We start from the raw sequence: 16,339 nt of genomic DNA, 5'->3' as shown, positions 1-16,339 counted from the left end.
CTCCAGAAGTTTGATTATTTTTGTTGTTTATTTCACACAGAGCGATTCACGAATATCAGTTCAATGCAAGAATAATGACTGAACGTTAAAGTGAAGTAGAATAATGAATGCGCTCGGCCTAGCTGACTACATATATATTTGGTTCTAAACATAATGTCAGTTATTTCAAATATTGTTTACCGAAATGCCTTTACATACTCAGAAGCTATTGTCCAGTTGGTCGTCCAGCATAATAACCGTCCGAATTCAAACGGTTCGTTGCTAGTAAACATGCAACGGCCAAACAATTCTTAGTGGAATTCCATAAAATCAACACAAATTAATAAAACTCAATATTAATACGTTACAGTACATTTGAAAGCGGGACGGGGTATGCGGACTTGACATGTACAATGATAAATTCTGCCTCCGACACGCTTGTCAAAGTTTGCATGAATGGGATAACGGGTGTTGGTGCGACGGTCCAAACATCCAATTTCGTTGTGTTGAGAGTAATTGGGAAGGAAAACTGCTGTCTCCCCGGTAGACGATTGGCTGGACGACGAATTAGTTGACGATCCACCTACAATATTCAATGTTTTTAATTTATTTTCTGCTTAAGATGTAGACAGTGCAACCGTTTTGACCTAAAAGGTCTCATCAGTGCAGCTGGTGACGAGAGATTGGCCGTATATTGGATAGTGTAGCCATCCAACGCAGTGGCGTAGCCAGGGAGGGGCCAAAGGGGCCATGGCCCCTCCCAAATTTTTAAAGTTGTATATTGAAAAACTTTAATTTAGTGTAGTTTTGTCCCTCATCATTGTGGTTTCGTCTTTCAACTATCAAAGGGATATACAAATTAACAAAATTGACTGTTGTCACCAAGGTGTAAGCTGAAATCCATGCTTTTTATATTTATATATTTTTATATTGAACAAATCAATAAAGCGTTTCCTGGCCCGTCGAATCACAGTTTGGCAAGTCACGTGTTTGGTAAACGCATGTATTACGCCGAGCATTAGCAAATAGTTGTATTAGACAGCAAACTATTTGGCCCCTCCCAAAATTTTCGTCTGCCTACGCCACTGATCCAACGGCACTCCAGTTTGTTGTCAGTAAGAGGCCTAAAAGCCATGCCTTACCTATTCTGTGCAATGCCGCAACTGGGCAAACACCACAGAGGCAACTGCCTCACAATGGCCAAGCAGTTGCTCGGGAACCAAAGTTTGTGCAATTTCTGCAGCTTATTATTTATTGGCTCGGTGCTTTTACATTTTCTGCTTAGCTGTATAAAAAAGCAACATACATACAATGGTGTATAGACCAATGATAGTAGGAAGTATTCTATTTGGTTTAAGATAAGCCTGTCATTACTATTTAAACTAACCTACAATTTTTTTAATGAAACTATATATACCGTATTTTGCGAACCATACAACCGTAAAAAGCATTGTAACAATTTTAGGCTAGGTTTTTTAGTACAAAATCGTGGTTTATACCTTGTGCTCCATTTACGTTTCTTCCACGTTGGGTCGTAGTGCGCAGGTTTTTTCGTGTGCAAAGGAGTCGTACGCAATCGTTACCATAACAGCGACATAAGTAACTCCCATCACCTTTATCGCTAACAAACGTTTGACCGTGGGAGAACGAAAATCCAGTTGAAGAGCAAGTTTCCGTCCCAGTTGTCTGATTACCTAGGAAAATATGTAGTATTTTACAAAGACGTTTGAAACCTTTAAAAGATCGAGTCCTACGTTATTACAACCAGTGGTGGGAATCAGTCGGTTTGCACCGGTTCTATAGAACAGTCTCACGAATTTTTTTGTGATCAGCGAACCGGTTAGCATTACTGGTTACTGGTATGACTTTTATAATAGAAACGGCTGACAAAAAATTTGAATCCCACCACTGATTACAACATGTATTGTAAAGCCACACAAGTTTTACGAATATGTTACAGGCCTACAGATTGTAAATTCTGCCAAAGCCCCAAAAAATTGCAAAGTCAATAAAATTTAGTTCGATTAGTCTGCGAAAGGTGATTCACACGTGTTGCAAACGCTGCCATACAATAATCCTTCGAAAACTCATGTAATTAAAATAGCCCACCTTGAACACACACGGATAGAACTAAAGTAAGAACGATAGTGTTTAAGAGCATTTTTACACTTTAATCTAGAGATAAACCTGAAACAAAGCAAAAAAATAAACTATAATACTCTGACTAAAAAGTATTGCAATACCCATACTGCAGCAAAAACACAGCTTGATCTACTTTAATTGGCAAGCGGTGGACCTTATTTTTCAAAGAAGTCTGTATCAAATAGTCAAAAATTCGGCTTTGCGATTGTGCAAGTCATTGCTGCACTGGGAAAGTAGGCAAGGAGCATTTAACTGTGTGGATTTAACCCGCAGTTTGCCCAGAAGCTAAGATCTGATGCTCTTCGCCGAACTAAAATCACTAAAGCAAACGTAATTAACCGAGTTGCTCTTGCCGTTGTGATGTCAGTGCTTTTGGCAAAACAACAGAAAAAGCTTTTGATACGCTTGATTGTTCATCCGTAAACGTACATACCAACACAATTGGGTAAAACGCTTTTTACATGGATCGGTTTAAGTGGTAATTGAAAAGTTTTAACAAATCACATCAAAGTTAAAACTTTGCACGTGTTGTTACGTTCCGAATGGCCAAGCCGCACAGTCCATCAAGTACTTTCCATTTATTTTGATCAGAAAATCTAGCAGTTCTTATCGCGCACCTCCTAACACTGTGGATCGCAATCTGCTGTGTCGAGTTTATTTCGCCGGGTGAAACAAATCGTAGCAGCACAATTGCGCCAACCATGGCACACGCGCCAGGGGTTGCCGACCCCTGAGTGAAAGCGATATGTATCGGGCTTGGTCAACAATACAACTGACAAATTATGTTCGACTTATGTGTCAGACAGCGTTCAACAAGTTAAAACAGACAGGACAAGGATCCATCAATAATCGAGTGATTAACACGGATATTTCTTGTGGGGTTTGGAGTAAATAGACGCCGTGAAGGTTAACGCTACTGGTCTTTTACTGACATGATTTTGACATGTTAAACGTTGTACAGCATGGCTTAATGTTTTAAACAAGTCGCTCATTTTGGATCGTGTGGAGGCAACGTGTTATCTTGATCCGTTTCTTTTAAACGATTTCCAAACCACTGTTTTATTGTTTGAGTAAAAGAATATGTTTGTTTATCAGATAGCAATTGTTCCCTGCTCAGGCACAAAATCACCACGACTACAATAACGACTCGAAAACAGCTTTTATTTACAAATTTCCGACAAGCAGTTGCTTTCAAACTGTTTGAGTTGTTTCCCTTTTGAGATTGAAGCTAAATCACCGCCACCTAAAAACGATAAAAATTACCGGTCAAAAGAATTTGGATTTTTCACCCAAGTTTTAGACATTTTTGCAAGGGCGGTAAAGTCGGTGCTCAACTTCTTACACTTTAACGCGTATTTACTAACGAATTTTATGATGACATTTTCACTGAAGCTTTAGCTTAGTGCCAATTCTTGCCAAAGTGTTATCAGTTAAGAAACGTTTTCATCGATGTTTTTAACTTAAATTCTTTTAGGTTTCTTGAGGGTTACAAAAGTTTTGAGTCAGTAAAATTTTGAGTCATTTCATTTACAACCTTTTATACACGTATGCATCTTATCTAGTTTTAAATGAGCGAAAGGATTTACAAATTCTTCTTTTGTATCATATGCGTCAGTAGCTCTTGTCTCTAACATCAGTAAATTGCGACACACAAAGTGTTTAAGAGAACATGGCTCAATGATCAATACTCACTTTATTAATTTGCGTGATGCCAGTTGCATGAAATACTGGCTCGGGTGGGGCTCACAGTGCATGTGCAGCGCCAAGTGGATGTCCCACGATTCTGAAAGAATGTTTGGCCGTGCGAGTATCGTTGTTTGGTTCGTTGATCGTAGCAGTCGGTCACTTCGCCTTGTGCATAGGTTGGAAGGAAGCTCTGTCCTGGATAGACTGGCCTTGGTCGGGGCTGGGGTCGAGGTCTGGGGTAGGGTCTTGGTTGGGGTCGAGGACGCGGTACCCTTATTGGCTCGTTCGGGTACGTTGGATAACCTGGTCTGACTAAAAAGATACACAGTCGCGCATTGTTGGTAAGGTATATTTTGCTCAGAATATAAAAGCGTGTTCTATAATACGCGAAATAAGCACCAGAGTAATAAAATAACGATCACTACCGTCCTTAGCTTTTATTAAAAACATTTTCCAAGAGTATATAAAAAAAATGCCATATACAGTTACCATAATTACACAATTTTGCCCGCTTTAAAACTGTGTTTTTTTGACATAAGAATCAACGTTTGTAATATGTATTATGTTATAGCACTTTTGCCTGGCTTTAGGCTTTATTATTTTTTTATGTCTTAATTTTTATATCTTTGCCGTATTGCTCGTTTCGCAAAAAAAGGTAATACGCAGCATATATGGCCTAGTGAGTTTTAAATGTAGGCTACAAGAATCAGGCTTTAACAACGTTTAAGCTACCGACCTGATGGCCGATTGTCCCTGGGGTTTACTGGAACACAGTTGGCGTATCGTCCTCGCCCTCCCATGCACATGCATTTCACTCGCAATTTGGCGTGTATTGTTACGAAGATCGAACCATTTTCAACATATTCTCCGGTCGACATGTCACAGCAAGGGATGTCCACAGCTGTAAACGCAGCAAGGTAAAGTCGAACAGTACCGGATTTGACCATTTTAACGACATTAGAACATATTAAAAAAAGCAAAACATAAGAGATCAATACCACAATGTTTACAATTAAAGCAGCATCTTTGTGTTGGTCAGCGTTAGCTCTTTAAGCTTGTGTTAGACTGACAAGTTATTTAATGTTCGCGGTACACTTAATAGGTTTTAACATACTAGCCTATATCAAACGGATCAATTTGCATTTTTAATGAGATGAGTGACGCTGCTTTTGCAAACAAATACGATCACACAGGTTGTCATAAGCCTTAAAACAAATGCTGTCAGCAGGAACTCGGATCAAAGGACATTTCGCAGCACGTAAATAAAAACCTTGCCTTACAAAAGTGCCTTACAATGTGCCGCAGCACAGCGTTTGAAAACACTGACAGTGTATGTGTAAGTTCTGACGTTGGCTTAAACACGATTGTTTGAAACAGCGTCTGTTTATACCTGTTTTACGTGTATGAATAAATGTACGTGATAAAAGCACGACAAACCTACCCGAGCATCGCATAAAGTTGTTGTTGCAAGTGCAAGTATATACCCCGGTAATCGATCCGTCGTGACTCATGTCACGTGTTCTGTCGTAACGCTCTCCGTCGTAGTAAGAACGGTCGTTCCACGAGTCGTAGCACCCTGCAAAATTATTAAAACACAATCTGAGGCCGTTTGATAAAAGTACTAATTACGTTAGGTCATCAAAGAACTGCAGGTATGCCGAAATGATCAAACTTTTGCAAACGAATACTTGAAAATTCATTAATCAACTAATCTTGGTCTGCACAAAACAGGAGTCACGTTTGCATGCAAAGTACTGACTGTTTTGTTAAGCTTACAATTTCTGAGGGTTGTATGAATGTTTTATAGATGAGTTTACTTGCACTAACAATATAAGGTTTGGTCCGAACATTCATCAGGGTGTTAGGTTTGGCCTGCCTAAATTACTTAGCCTGTTTACCGCCTAGTCCAGTGTCGCCATAATTTGGGTTCGTCCGAGTCGGCGACTTCGGCAAATCGCATCCGGCTGGCTGGCAATCTATCGTCGGAACTCCGGAGACCATTTTACATGTGCAAAGTTCTCTGTGTCGAAATACACGTAGAAACGTTTCGCCGATCTCATACTGCCGTCTCTGGTGTTGACACACTTCTGTAAGAAACAGCAATTTTTGTTTATAATGACCTGTCGGTAATTTGTGTTCCAATCCCTTACTATAGTGTACTTAGTAATTGTATTTTACAAGGGTTGTAGAGTAGTAATCCTTTTTTAATATTATCATGTTTAACAGAAAACATATGTGGTGTTAAACGCATTTGCAAAGGCAGCAAATGTTACATAAAAAAAGCTTGTCTTTGCCTTGATTTTAACTGTTTCTGGGTGCCTGTTTTATTGCAATTGTAGTTAATTGACGAAAATAACGGCCCAAATAGACGTGAATCCCCGTTTAGCCAGGTGTAACTGAGCATTTGCCGAAATGTTTGAATAATAAAGCATGTTGTTTTTTTCGTCCCTTAGGGCCGTTATGTCAGTTGCCAGTAAATCCACCAAAATGCCACAGTATCAAAATCTCCAAAAATTTTAGTTGCATACCTGCAACAGGTAGAACAGGTTTGGGCCCAGAGGGTTGGAAGTCTGGATTCACAACTTCTCCACCAATAGCGTCCCCATCGCCTGTAGATACGTTTGGGTCTATATAAAACAGCATGTTAAAGTTAACTATACTCAACTGGAGATGAGTTACGAAACAGCGTACATAGGAGTGTGTGTGTTTTCAGAAATAGTACTTAACTCACTACAAAGGCACCATTCAATTCACCATTCGGTTTTCTTTAAAACCTTTGGCTAAAAATGCAGCAAGATGCTTTGGAAAGCACTTTTTCTAAGCAGCCTGCAACTAGAAGAAGGATTTTTCAAGCTATGGTGTACTTCCAAACAAGGCGCTCTTGGCTAAGTCAGCCGTAAGTGCTCATTGTGTTTTAACAAACCCTAGAATCATTTAGGTGTGTTTTTGACACAAGCATTATACCTTAGCGACCTGGCATTTCATGTCAAAAATATAGGTTCAACGCAAAATCCCTAAATTTTACCTGTTGTCAGTGGCGGTGTAGTTGTTACAGGACGGGCGACGACAGTTGTTCTGCGGGTGCAAACCAGTCGCACACAGTTAGTACCAGCGCATCTGCAAGCGTAGTTTGAACCGTCCGCCTTCACGCTGGTGAACCTTTCTGCGTTTTGATAGGACACGCCACTCGCAGTGCAAGTTTCCGTCATTCCTGTTAAAGCAAAAAAAAAAACATTAATTAATACTTGTGAATTGGTAAAAACTGTTTTTTTTTAGAAAGTTGTCAAGTCGTTATAGTTTAAATCTAAAAAAAGATAAATGTTTTCCAAAATTGCTTCCGCTTTGTCACTTCATGTTAAAAACCTTTTATTTAACATTCCGTTAGCACAAATGTCAAACGATCATAAAACACAAAACTAAAACGTTGCAAGTGAAGTTTCCAATAACACAAAACAAGCAGGATAGAAAAGCCCTTATAAATGGGGACAGATAGCCATAGGGGGACTATGAAACATAAAGTGTTTGTGTTAATATTGGAAAACAATTTCTAAACCTCTATAACGTCAACTTTTGTGGAAAAATCAATAGAATCTTACCTTCAACGAGGGCAGACGCAGTCAAAAGAAGACAAAAACCATATAAAAGCATCATTATCGATTGGTCAAATCCTAACAACCTAAAAATAAAATCATACTACACCGTAAGCTTACGGGCAAACCGATCAACAGTAGCAGAACTATTATCTGCGAAAGCAGCACTTGAAGACTGTGGGTACTCCAAGTACCAGCACAGCGTCTTATATAGGCTGAGTGGTTCGACCTAGATAAACATAAAAGGTCTTACAACCACCAATCTCGGAAGCTGTTTGCTCAACTGCAAGTGATTGCATTCAACCGTGCAATTGGTACCTTCTTGCCACTGGTGCTAGAATCAGTAGACGCCGTCGGTTCGAACGAACGATCAAACTTGCTAGTTCAGTGACGTAGGCGCTGACGTAAGTATGGCGCATCGAGGGCGGGAGGGGGATAACAATTCTGACTCCCTGCCGCTTAGCTAATGTTTTTTACCGGAATAAATACATACAACAGTTACTAATACAACACACTTTAAACAACATGTTTTTTTATTTTTCAAGGGGTTTGAACCAAGGACGTCTCGAGTACAAATCCAGATCAGTTTTTTATGTCTGTGTAACTAATACAAGCAACAGTTACTAGTATAGCACACTTTAAACGACATGTTTTTTATTCTCAAGGGGTTTGAACCCAGGACGTCCCGAGTACGAATCCATATCAGGTTTTTATGTCTGTATATAGGTCAAGTACCGCAGTCCAATCGACAACACGGTTTTCCAAAACAAGACAACTGCCAAAACTTGATTTTAACACCTTAAAGTGGGATGTAATTGGTTTCCGCACTAAAAATAATTGGTTTCCGCACTTTTTGTTTTCTTCGAGCTTGTAGAGATCGAGTTTGGCAATAACAGTGCTGTTTTCGCCATTGTTACCTATTTTGAGTGAAGTTATCGATTAAAACCGGTAGAGATAGGAATCTTTGAGCAAGAAATGTTCGTTAGTGATGGTCCAATGCCAATTGTGTCGATCCGACCGGTATTATGGCAGTTAACAGGATAAGGGTATGACCCACCTTAATTGCAAAACAATTACTGAAAGAGGCAAAAATCGACGTAAACAACCCACACTTGAAGATGTTGGTTTCCTCGCAGAAACAATTATGCTACTGATTTTGCGGCCGTGCAACTGCCTTGTATGGGTTGGTTTCTGCAAATCAAGTATTGGCTGTAGCCTATTGTCCGAAGCACTTCAAATTGTAGGTTTTAATGATCACAAGTGAAAAAACATGTAGGCTAAGTCGGTTTTAGTTAGTTTTCATTTTTTATCAGTACAAAGTCGTTGTTTTGAAATATAAGTCACGTTTAATTGGATTCTAGATGTCTCTTTTGTTCTGAGAAATTGAGACACTTTAGATTAAACGCGTTGGTCTCACAATAACAAAATTAAATATAGCTAATGGAGGAAAGCGTGTCCATGTTTTTCAACCTTAGAATTTCTCTGAGAGTATCTGAAATATCATGTCCCTATACCAGTGGTTCTCAAACTGTGCGCCGCCGAAAAGTTCTGTTTCGTGGCTTTTTGTTGTTGTGTCAATAAACCCAACTTTAAAAATGAGTTTCCTCATTAACATTTATTTACTGGTGCGTCGCAAGTCCAGAAAAACTTGTCCAGGGGCGTCGCAACAAAAAAAGTTTGAGAACCACTGCCCTATACTGAAAGGTCATGTCTCCAAAAGTCCACGGCTGCAAACCTTCGGTTCTCCATTATTATTTTAAAGCGTAGTTTTGTGCAAACTGTGCAAATCAAAAAAAAACTTTTAGGGGGCCACGGTGCATGAAAGGTTGAGAACTACTGCTCTATAGGCTACTAACATATTATATCGTGAAATATAACCAAGACATTTTTTCACAGTAGCCGCTTGTTTTGGCGAATTGCAACACAGTGAGATGAAACGCGTCAAAGAAAATCCAAGTCACAGTTCACGTCGTATACATTTTGAATGACTGACAAATAAACGAAAGGAACTTGAACGTAAAACCGTGAAACAGTATAGGTAAACAGATTAATAGGCCAGGTAAATGAATAGGTAACTGTAGTGCTATGATAGAGTTATAAAGGCAAGGCGTGGTATGTAGGCAGATAATTGAATGCAAAAAAGAATCTGTTTCAGACACGTTTTCAGGCAAAAATACAGAAATTTGGAATCTAAACCTTTGGCTGCGTTTAGAGGCTGTAAAGAATTTATGTTATTGATAAGAACTTGTTACCTGCCACTTTGTAAAAGTGTACAAACCAGGTAATTTGCAAAACTTTAAAGCGACGACTGGCTAAAAATCTCAATCATTTAGAAGTGTCACCTTATACCAACAATCCATACACCTAAAGCTATATAAAAAAAAGTCAATAGCGTTAAGCAGAGAAAAATTTATCGGAACTTTAAGTCTCTCCAATCTCCATGTTGTTTTTCGACGTCTCCTAATCCCCGTCTTCTTCAAACCACCGTTTCGGCTCACTGAGCAGCGACAAAGACGACATATGACGTAGGCGGATGACGCAATCGTCAGGGGCCTTTTCTCGCGGAGACTGAAGGCATCTGCAGAAAAGCGGCAGTGTAAAGTCACAAGGTCATGTTATAATAAAATCTTATGCAACCAAATGGTTGAATACATACAGTGTTAATTAACATTTTTTGTGTTATGGAACCCTTGGCGTTTTTTCCAGGTTTCCAAAATATATTTTTGTGAAAAAAACAACGGATAAACAGAAAAAGGTGTGTATGTTTCACTAAATCAAACCACATAACTATAGTTGATATTAAACATTCATGCTTCAAAAATTATGCCGAAATTAAACAGCAAAACTTAGTTGACGTTCAACCAAAGTATTTCATGGTATATGTTTCGTTGTGAAGAAAAATCGCGTTTGCTTTTTTACCTTTGAAGCTTCTTCCCTGAAAGACGGACTCCAACTTTGAGCAGCTTGTCACGTATGAGGCGAACGTCGGAGTTTAAAGAGTCGTCTGCAGAAAATAAAACACATTTGAGGTTTTGTTATGACAAAGTGCTGTCAGTGATTTGAAGAGAACCTTAGTTACTTTACCTGAGCTTTTAGACGAATTGGAAAATGACTGCTTCGGTGTCTGTGGAACAAAAACAGAAAGTGGCGGTTGTGGGTACAAAGGCACTCAGATAACTTCAAATGGTCCACGACGTTCACAGGTGCTTAAACAGTGGCTTTTAGCCTTTTTGGCGACCTAAGTATCAGGCATAATTTGACAACAAAGCTGTGACTACCCAATGTCCGGACAACACCAGAAAGTGTTGCAATGCCACAGAGCCATTCAACAAATAGCAACACATTGCTGCGAAAATTCGCAAGTCGGAAACTTGAAAAGAAAATATATGAAGTACGGTAATAATTACTACATCTACAACTATTGCAACTAAACGCACGCAATGGGTCCAAATTTCATCCACATCGTGGTAGCTTACTATCTTTGAGCCCAAAAGCATACTATATCACAGAAGTTAAATAAGCACCATAGCCAGAACAAAAAATAATTCCCTACATGGGAAACACAATATTCGACCATGTGACCCCAATTTACTTACTAATCTGTACACTCACCACAGACTTTGGAGTAAAGTTGGTTGTTGCAGTTTCGGGTCGCTGTAACCAACGTTCCGAGCCGGGGCGCTTAATTAGAGGTCGAGCGGACAAAGCTTGGCGTGGGGCTGGTATTGTGTCTGTTGGCGTTGAACGCCCTCCAACGCATTTGAAAGGATCAGATATAATTTGAATAGGAATCCTACGACTTCTGTTTTTCACATCAGGTTCCTGAGTTTCAACAAAAACGGTAAAGTACGTATGTTCAGGTGACTACACAGCGTCAAACCGGACAATAAAAAATAAAATATCATTAATTAAAATTTAACTTGAAGCATATTATTTATCATCGAAAATGTCTATGTATATATGGAACACCATATACAGATCTGTTCAGAAGTTTAATGGTGAAAAAAACGGCCCAAATACACGTAAAAAGCGGCATGCTTTATTATTTAAACGTTTCGGCAAATGCTCATGCCATCATTAGTGATATGAAGGCCACATCAGTTACCTCCGTTTGTATAGACTTGAGTCACGTATGTATATACGGGTTAAACCTTTAGTTTTTAGGCTAAACTTACGCTTTGTGTGCAGTTCTTTTTCTTACTCGCATATCTTCTTTTCTGTTGACTGTAAAAACACTTATTTAAGTACAATATGCATCAAGCATCAGTGTGTTCATTAAGAGTCGATTTAAAACCGCATCTAACCCCCTATAGCGCTTAAATCGTCAATATAGTTAGCAGTTAAAGTAAACGGTACATAAAGTCAAAAGTTTAAACTTTATTGACGATAGGCCGAGGTTTACATATACATTATTAGAAGAATAATTGGGCATGTTCAGTTTTTTTTTTTGAAAAAGTGCATAGGACACATTATACTAACAATTTAGGGATTGCTTTTCTCTGCATGAGAAGATGTAAGTCGTCATCATCAAGTGGTTTCGCAAGTCCAAGAGCCGCCATTTGTGTTACAATCTCATCGCTGCTTTTTTGTTCTGCAAGAATATATGTAGGGATGGGCCGAGCCGAGCCAGAACTCGAGTACTCGGTACCGAGCATCGCTGTTTTTGATGCTCGGTGCTCGGCCGAGTAGTTGCACAAACTGACCCGAGCGTTAAATTTGCATATTCATGCCCTGCTAACATACGTAACTAGTGTTCTAAAGGGTATCCACGAAATAAAACGAATGCTTTTTCAAATGTATTAGATGGTGGGAAAACGCGTTCTTTGTGGGCATGTAGAGCTCAATAAAACACCGCCGGTGACGTAAGAGACCTTGTAGAGCTAAAACGCAGAAAGGGGATTTTTTGTGACGTCATAATGCACCGAGCGTGTTTGGCCGAGCACCGAGCATTAAAGTGAGATGCTCGGTGCTCGACCAAACAGAACATTTGGAGTTTTGGCACATCCCTAAATATATGAGTTATATTTTACGTTTGGCCAGTGCCTGTTTATATACATTGCAAAAACCTGTATAACAGTACTAAACAGAACTCCTCCAAAAGGTAAAACAATGATGATATCACTGATCTATATGGGTTTGGTGCACAAGTGCATTATTATTAAACGTAAAAACTCAAGATACATCGCCGAGAAAGTGATTAAAATAAGCAAATTGAAAAGCTAACATGAAACATCATTGATCACTCTTTAGTTGTATAGCGTGAAAGCTTAACAATTAACGCTGGATATGGGCGTTTTTCAAATTTATAGGAACAACTGCGTCGTATTTTTCTGTTTGAAAGGAGGGTAGTTGAAAGTTTTTATGGGTGTTCGTTACTTAAGAACTGCAAACTTTTAAAGTTAGTTAGTTTTCATACATAAAGTATAGTGTGATTGAAATCTCAAACCAAAACACAGCTTTTACACCACCCTTTCTTTAACACAAACAAAGTAACTATCCAGTTCTTGCATTTATGAAGCTATTCAGCGGAAACTTGGTTAAAAACTAATTAAAATCATCAACGAAAACCCAGGTCGCGTTTTAATATGTTCCTATTGATTGGTTACAGCACGCTACGCTTCAAACCTCAGTGTACTCTATATATTGGCAACAGCAAAACCAAGAAGCCAAAACAAACGAACTCGTATTGTTTTCTGTCGTTTTTGAAGTGGGCGCTTCGGTTGAGCCATTGTTGAAGGCATCGGTGTAGTCGATAGCCACCGTCGATGGCTCGAAGGTTCGTCGTTTCGAAGTATTGCGCGGTCTGCGCTTGTTGTGACGGGAAGGGCGACGCTTGTTTCGCGTACCGCTTATTTTAACCCTGCAAATCAGTTTGGTATTTTTCATGCTTGTGTCAAATTAAGGACATAACAATCAAATTAGACAAAATTTGGATTGAGAGATGCCTAACATAAAATTTACGAAAACAAAACTAGCAAATTAAAAACAAAATACTTCAACCTATTAGACAACCATGTGCTTCATTTCAAACTTAGATAACCAAATTTGATTTTATAAATAGACAAAATCAGTTGTTTCATTGAACACATTTAATTTGGAAACAATGGATTTTTGTTAACATATACTCAAAACATGATTACATTTTAGTTCTGTATTTTACTTGCTGATACGTTTTATCATAGTGTGTGAAACTGAAAATTTATTTGTAATAACATTTCAAACAAACCAGCAAAAAATCTTTATACCAAACACTAATACCTTGGTGAACCTGGTGGGGTATTTATACGGAAATCATCATCAAGTAATGATTGATTTGTTTGTTCACAAAATAATTCCAATTCTTCAGATTCCGGTGATGGCAGCGGACCAGGATCAGTCCCAATTATGCAACCTTTGCTATCACACAATGTAATATCAATTGCCACTTTTGTTTTTTCCAATTTACAAAGAGGAATGTCCTTGGAAGGATTAATAGTTTCAGTTGGTTTTATTTCTCCCACTGTCTCCGCATGAATCAACTTCAATAAGGGGTCTTTTTCTGTGCAGTTTGGTGACTCTCTGGAAGATACTGGTTTTTGTTGAGAACCAAATTCACTTGGTGCATCATCATTAGATAAAATACTTGGCAAAGACTTGTAAAGTGGCCTTCTCAAAAGCAAGTGCTGTAGAAAAGTGTAGAATGTAAGCGTTAGTTACTGACTGAAACATTCTTTCTAATTCTTGAAACATTAATTACGTCATAAGAAGCTTACCTCACAAAAATTATCTGAGTATTCATCGTAAATGTTTTTCATATAGTCTGGAGTTGGACATCTTGTGGAAGATCTATAAACAAAATCTTTAAATTTGAAATTTACCTACACATAAAACAAACAACGAGTAAGAAAAACACCACAATGCAAAATAAACATAAAAATAGATTTTAGAAAAAAAAAACAGTACATATCTCAAAAGGAAAGATATCAGCGATTTTTTTAAAAAATTGTTTCAAGTCATAAAGAATAATTCAAATGTTAGCATTGGTTCTGTTCTATTTTTTAAATGCACAAAATGGTTAAGAAACAAATTAATTTGCAAATATGTGTAAATGTTTGCAAAAATACCCAGAATCATTGGTTGACTGGTGAGAAAGATGTTGGTCTGGTGTTAAGGTTGGCCCATGAAGGTATCTGTCACCTTTTACTAAACAAATATAGAGCCATTGTCATTTTTCAGATAAACTTTGTATAAATGTTTGTAAGGCAACCATTTCTGTATGCTATTACTGTCACTTTTTTTGCTGAACAATGTTATCACTAAAATATTTTTTTTCATTAAGCAAATTTAAAAAAATAAATAAAATTGATTTCCAAAAAAACAACTAGCCTACCACAAATCTCATTGTCACTTGGTATATAACTGGACTTGGGTCTTTGAATTCGTTCTGGAATGTGATTAGGACCTGTTTGTGTAGAAACATTGAAAAGGTATACAAATACTAGGTTTAAGTTTATGGTTGGCAGTTTACATGTCACCAAAACATTGATATCTTTTTTTAAATAAATAGTTTGCAAAACAGTGTTGCAGTTTATTTAACAGCTTAAATAATAGTCAGTGCATTTTAAAACTGACCTGATAGGCCTGAACTTTTAGGGCGACGCTTGTAAGATAAATATGTCTTGTCTTTCATTGAATTTAATGCAGGATTTGAAGCTGGATGTGCCCTGTTAATTCACACAGTAAAAAACATATTTAAAAAGCTAACTCAGATTGATGTTGCAATTGTGTCAATGACAAATGACATTTCATTTTTAAGTTTTAATGCTTTTGGCTTTTGTTTCTCTAAAGTACAAAGTTTGCTTCTACCATATACATATCCGAAGTGCATTACAGATAGCCAGTAATTGTACCATAAATAAATGTTGTGTGGTTGTTCCTGGATATTAAAAAACATATCACACAGATTTACATTTTGGATTTTGCTAACGTAATCGTAATACATATGAAATCAAAACTTACCAATAATTTTGCTCTGCAATAGTTGTGAACGGTGGCTTAGTTGAGATCTTTGTGTAGGAAAATACTGGGCGTCTGCCCGGCGAAGTTGCTTGCATTGTGTAGTGAATTAAACGTGCATTAAAGAAACCACCTGTTCAAACTTAGACCACACACAAAACCATTTCAATAAAATTTTCTGCAGACAGGGAAATTTGTCGGAGCAAAAATAGAAATCGTACTTTAGGCCATCGGCTTCACTAAATATTTTTGTCCTTCAAATATTGTTGGTACTGATGTCTTGAAGTGGAGACCAACCGCAGACTGACTTTTTTAGTTTTTAGGTTTAAACACTTGTTTTTCGTAAATGCTCTGCAAAGCGCAGCAGAGTGGTTAGTCGGGTCAGGTTTAGTCCGGGTTCGGACAATCTTTGGCAAAACTTGTGACCTGATTTTAAACTCGGCATAACATAGCAGTTGTACGAAGTTTGAGACTTAATTTGGGATCTGAAAAACGATGGAAGGCCCGCATAAAACTTCAGCAGTATAGTATTATAATAGGTAAATAGCATGCCAAACTTTGCAAGAGGGGGCAAAACGTAGCACCTACATACAAAACGCCAGATACTGTATAAAACGGAAACAGGACCAGCGTGTATTAATAAGCCTGTAGTGGTTGACATGCGAAAGCATTTGATTTACAATCATAAACTTCTAAAATTACCCAAAGTCATTTAAACGTATAGCGTATGTGTTAAACGTATAGCGTATGTAAATTTCGTGTTTGTGCGTTGGGGATGTGATTTAGTGTTCCCTGCTGAATTTCGTACCACGTGTTTTGCGCTATGTAAGGTGTTGCGTTTCGTTTAATAAAACACTCTAGTCTAGACACTCTTCGTTCTGGAGTCACGAATCTACTGTGCACACTCCACACTCTCTACTCTACACTACGAACTCTACGCACTAGAG

General features: G+C 38.2%; 3 protein-coding genes across 4 annotated transcripts; all 3 read right to left on the bottom strand.

The window, feature by feature from the left end:
• Positions 1 to 9: 9 nt before the first annotated feature.
• On the bottom strand, positions 10 to 3,191 carry LOC145228810 (uncharacterized). Its single transcript, XM_080093998.1, has 3 exons — positions 2,089 to 3,191; positions 1,479 to 1,673; positions 10 to 562 (listed from the first exon to the last, which is right to left on the bottom strand). The coding sequence occupies exons 1-3, from the start codon at positions 2,138 to 2,140 to the stop codon at positions 336 to 338; spliced, it is 474 nt and encodes a 157-aa protein (XP_079950124.1). The 5' UTR covers positions 2,141 to 3,191; the 3' UTR covers positions 10 to 335.
• A 70-nt stretch (positions 3,192 to 3,261) lies between these two features.
• On the bottom strand, positions 3,262 to 7,514 carry LOC145228809 (uncharacterized). The gene is made up of 8 exons (XM_080093997.1): positions 7,404 to 7,514; positions 6,833 to 7,018; positions 6,336 to 6,434; positions 5,706 to 5,894; positions 5,249 to 5,383; positions 4,544 to 4,708; positions 3,814 to 4,119; positions 3,262 to 3,364 (listed from the first exon to the last, which is right to left on the bottom strand). Exons 1-7 carry the CDS (start codon positions 7,456 to 7,458, stop codon positions 3,818 to 3,820), a joined length of 1,131 nt encoding a protein of 376 aa, XP_079950123.1. The 5' UTR covers positions 7,459 to 7,514; the 3' UTR covers positions 3,262 to 3,364; positions 3,814 to 3,817.
• Positions 7,515 to 9,268: 1,754 nt separating this feature from the next.
• LOC145230193 (uncharacterized) lies at positions 9,269 to 15,584 on the bottom strand. Of its 2 annotated transcripts, XM_080095580.1 has the most exons (13): positions 15,396 to 15,584; positions 15,009 to 15,100; positions 14,767 to 14,838; positions 14,501 to 14,579; positions 14,150 to 14,222; positions 13,656 to 14,059; positions 13,079 to 13,257; positions 11,877 to 11,988; positions 11,573 to 11,621; positions 11,010 to 11,219; positions 10,482 to 10,521; positions 10,317 to 10,401; positions 9,269 to 9,975 (listed from the first exon to the last, which is right to left on the bottom strand). In XM_080095580.1, the coding sequence occupies exons 1-13, from the start codon at positions 15,488 to 15,490 to the stop codon at positions 9,858 to 9,860; spliced, it is 1,608 nt and encodes a 535-aa protein (XP_079951706.1). In that variant the 5' UTR covers positions 15,491 to 15,584; the 3' UTR covers positions 9,269 to 9,857. The 2 variants fall into 2 exon arrangements, with proteins under 2 accessions (XP_079951706.1, XP_079951707.1); XM_080095581.1 differs by lacking the exons at positions 9,269 to 9,975; positions 10,317 to 10,401; positions 10,482 to 10,521 and adding an exon at positions 10,528 to 10,635 and having other exon boundaries at positions 15,396 to 15,579.
• Positions 15,585 to 16,339: the final 755 nt, after the last annotated feature.

The sequence above is a fragment of the Phallusia mammillata genome, chromosome 5 (assembly GCF_965637545.1).
Source record: "Phallusia mammillata chromosome 5, kaPhaMamm4.hap1.1, whole genome shotgun sequence".
Lineage (NCBI taxonomy): Eukaryota > Metazoa > Chordata > Ascidiacea > Phlebobranchia > Ascidiidae > Phallusia > Phallusia mammillata.
Note: the sequence above shows the minus strand (reverse complement) of the source record. Positions and strands in the feature narration are given on the sequence as shown.

What these genes read in the sequence shown, in the direction of transcription:
- LOC145228810 (XM_080093998.1), bottom strand. Translation starts at nt 2,140, where the DNA reads ATGCTCTTAAACACTATCGTTCTTACTTTAGTTCTATCCGTGTGTGTT. An exon ending in TCTATCCGTGTGTGTTCAAG is followed by an intron (nt 1,674 to 2,088) that starts GTGGGCTATTTT and finishes ATATTTTCCTAG; the next exon opens with GTAATCAGACAACTGGGACG. An exon ending in AAACGTAAATGGAGCACAAG is followed by an intron (nt 563 to 1,478) that starts GTATAAACCACG and finishes TGAATATTGTAG; the next exon opens with GTGGATCGTCAACTAATTCG.
- LOC145228809 (XM_080093997.1), bottom strand. Translation starts at nt 7,458, where the DNA reads ATGATGCTTTTATATGGTTTTTGTCTTCTTTTGACTGCGTCTGCCCTC. An exon ending in TGCGTCTGCCCTCGTTGAAG is followed by an intron (nt 7,019 to 7,403) that starts GTAAGATTCTAT and finishes TTGCTTTAACAG; the next exon opens with GAATGACGGAAACTTGCACT. An exon ending in CAGGGACAATCGGCCATCAG is followed by an intron (nt 4,120 to 4,543) that starts GTCGGTAGCTTA and finishes GTATCTTTTTAG; the next exon opens with TCAGACCAGGTTATCCAACG.
- LOC145230193 (XM_080095580.1), bottom strand. Translation starts at nt 15,490, where the DNA reads ATGCAAGCAACTTCGCCGGGCAGACGCCCAGTATTTTCCTACACAAAG. An exon ending in ACCCCACCAGGTTCACCAAG is followed by an intron (nt 13,258 to 13,655) that starts GTATTAGTGTTT and finishes ACTGATTTGCAG; the next exon opens with GGTTAAAATAAGCGGTACGC. An exon ending in ACTTTACTCCAAAGTCTGTG is followed by an intron (nt 10,522 to 11,009) that starts GTGAGTGTACAG and finishes TTTGTTCCACAG; the next exon opens with ACACCGAAGCAGTCATTTTC.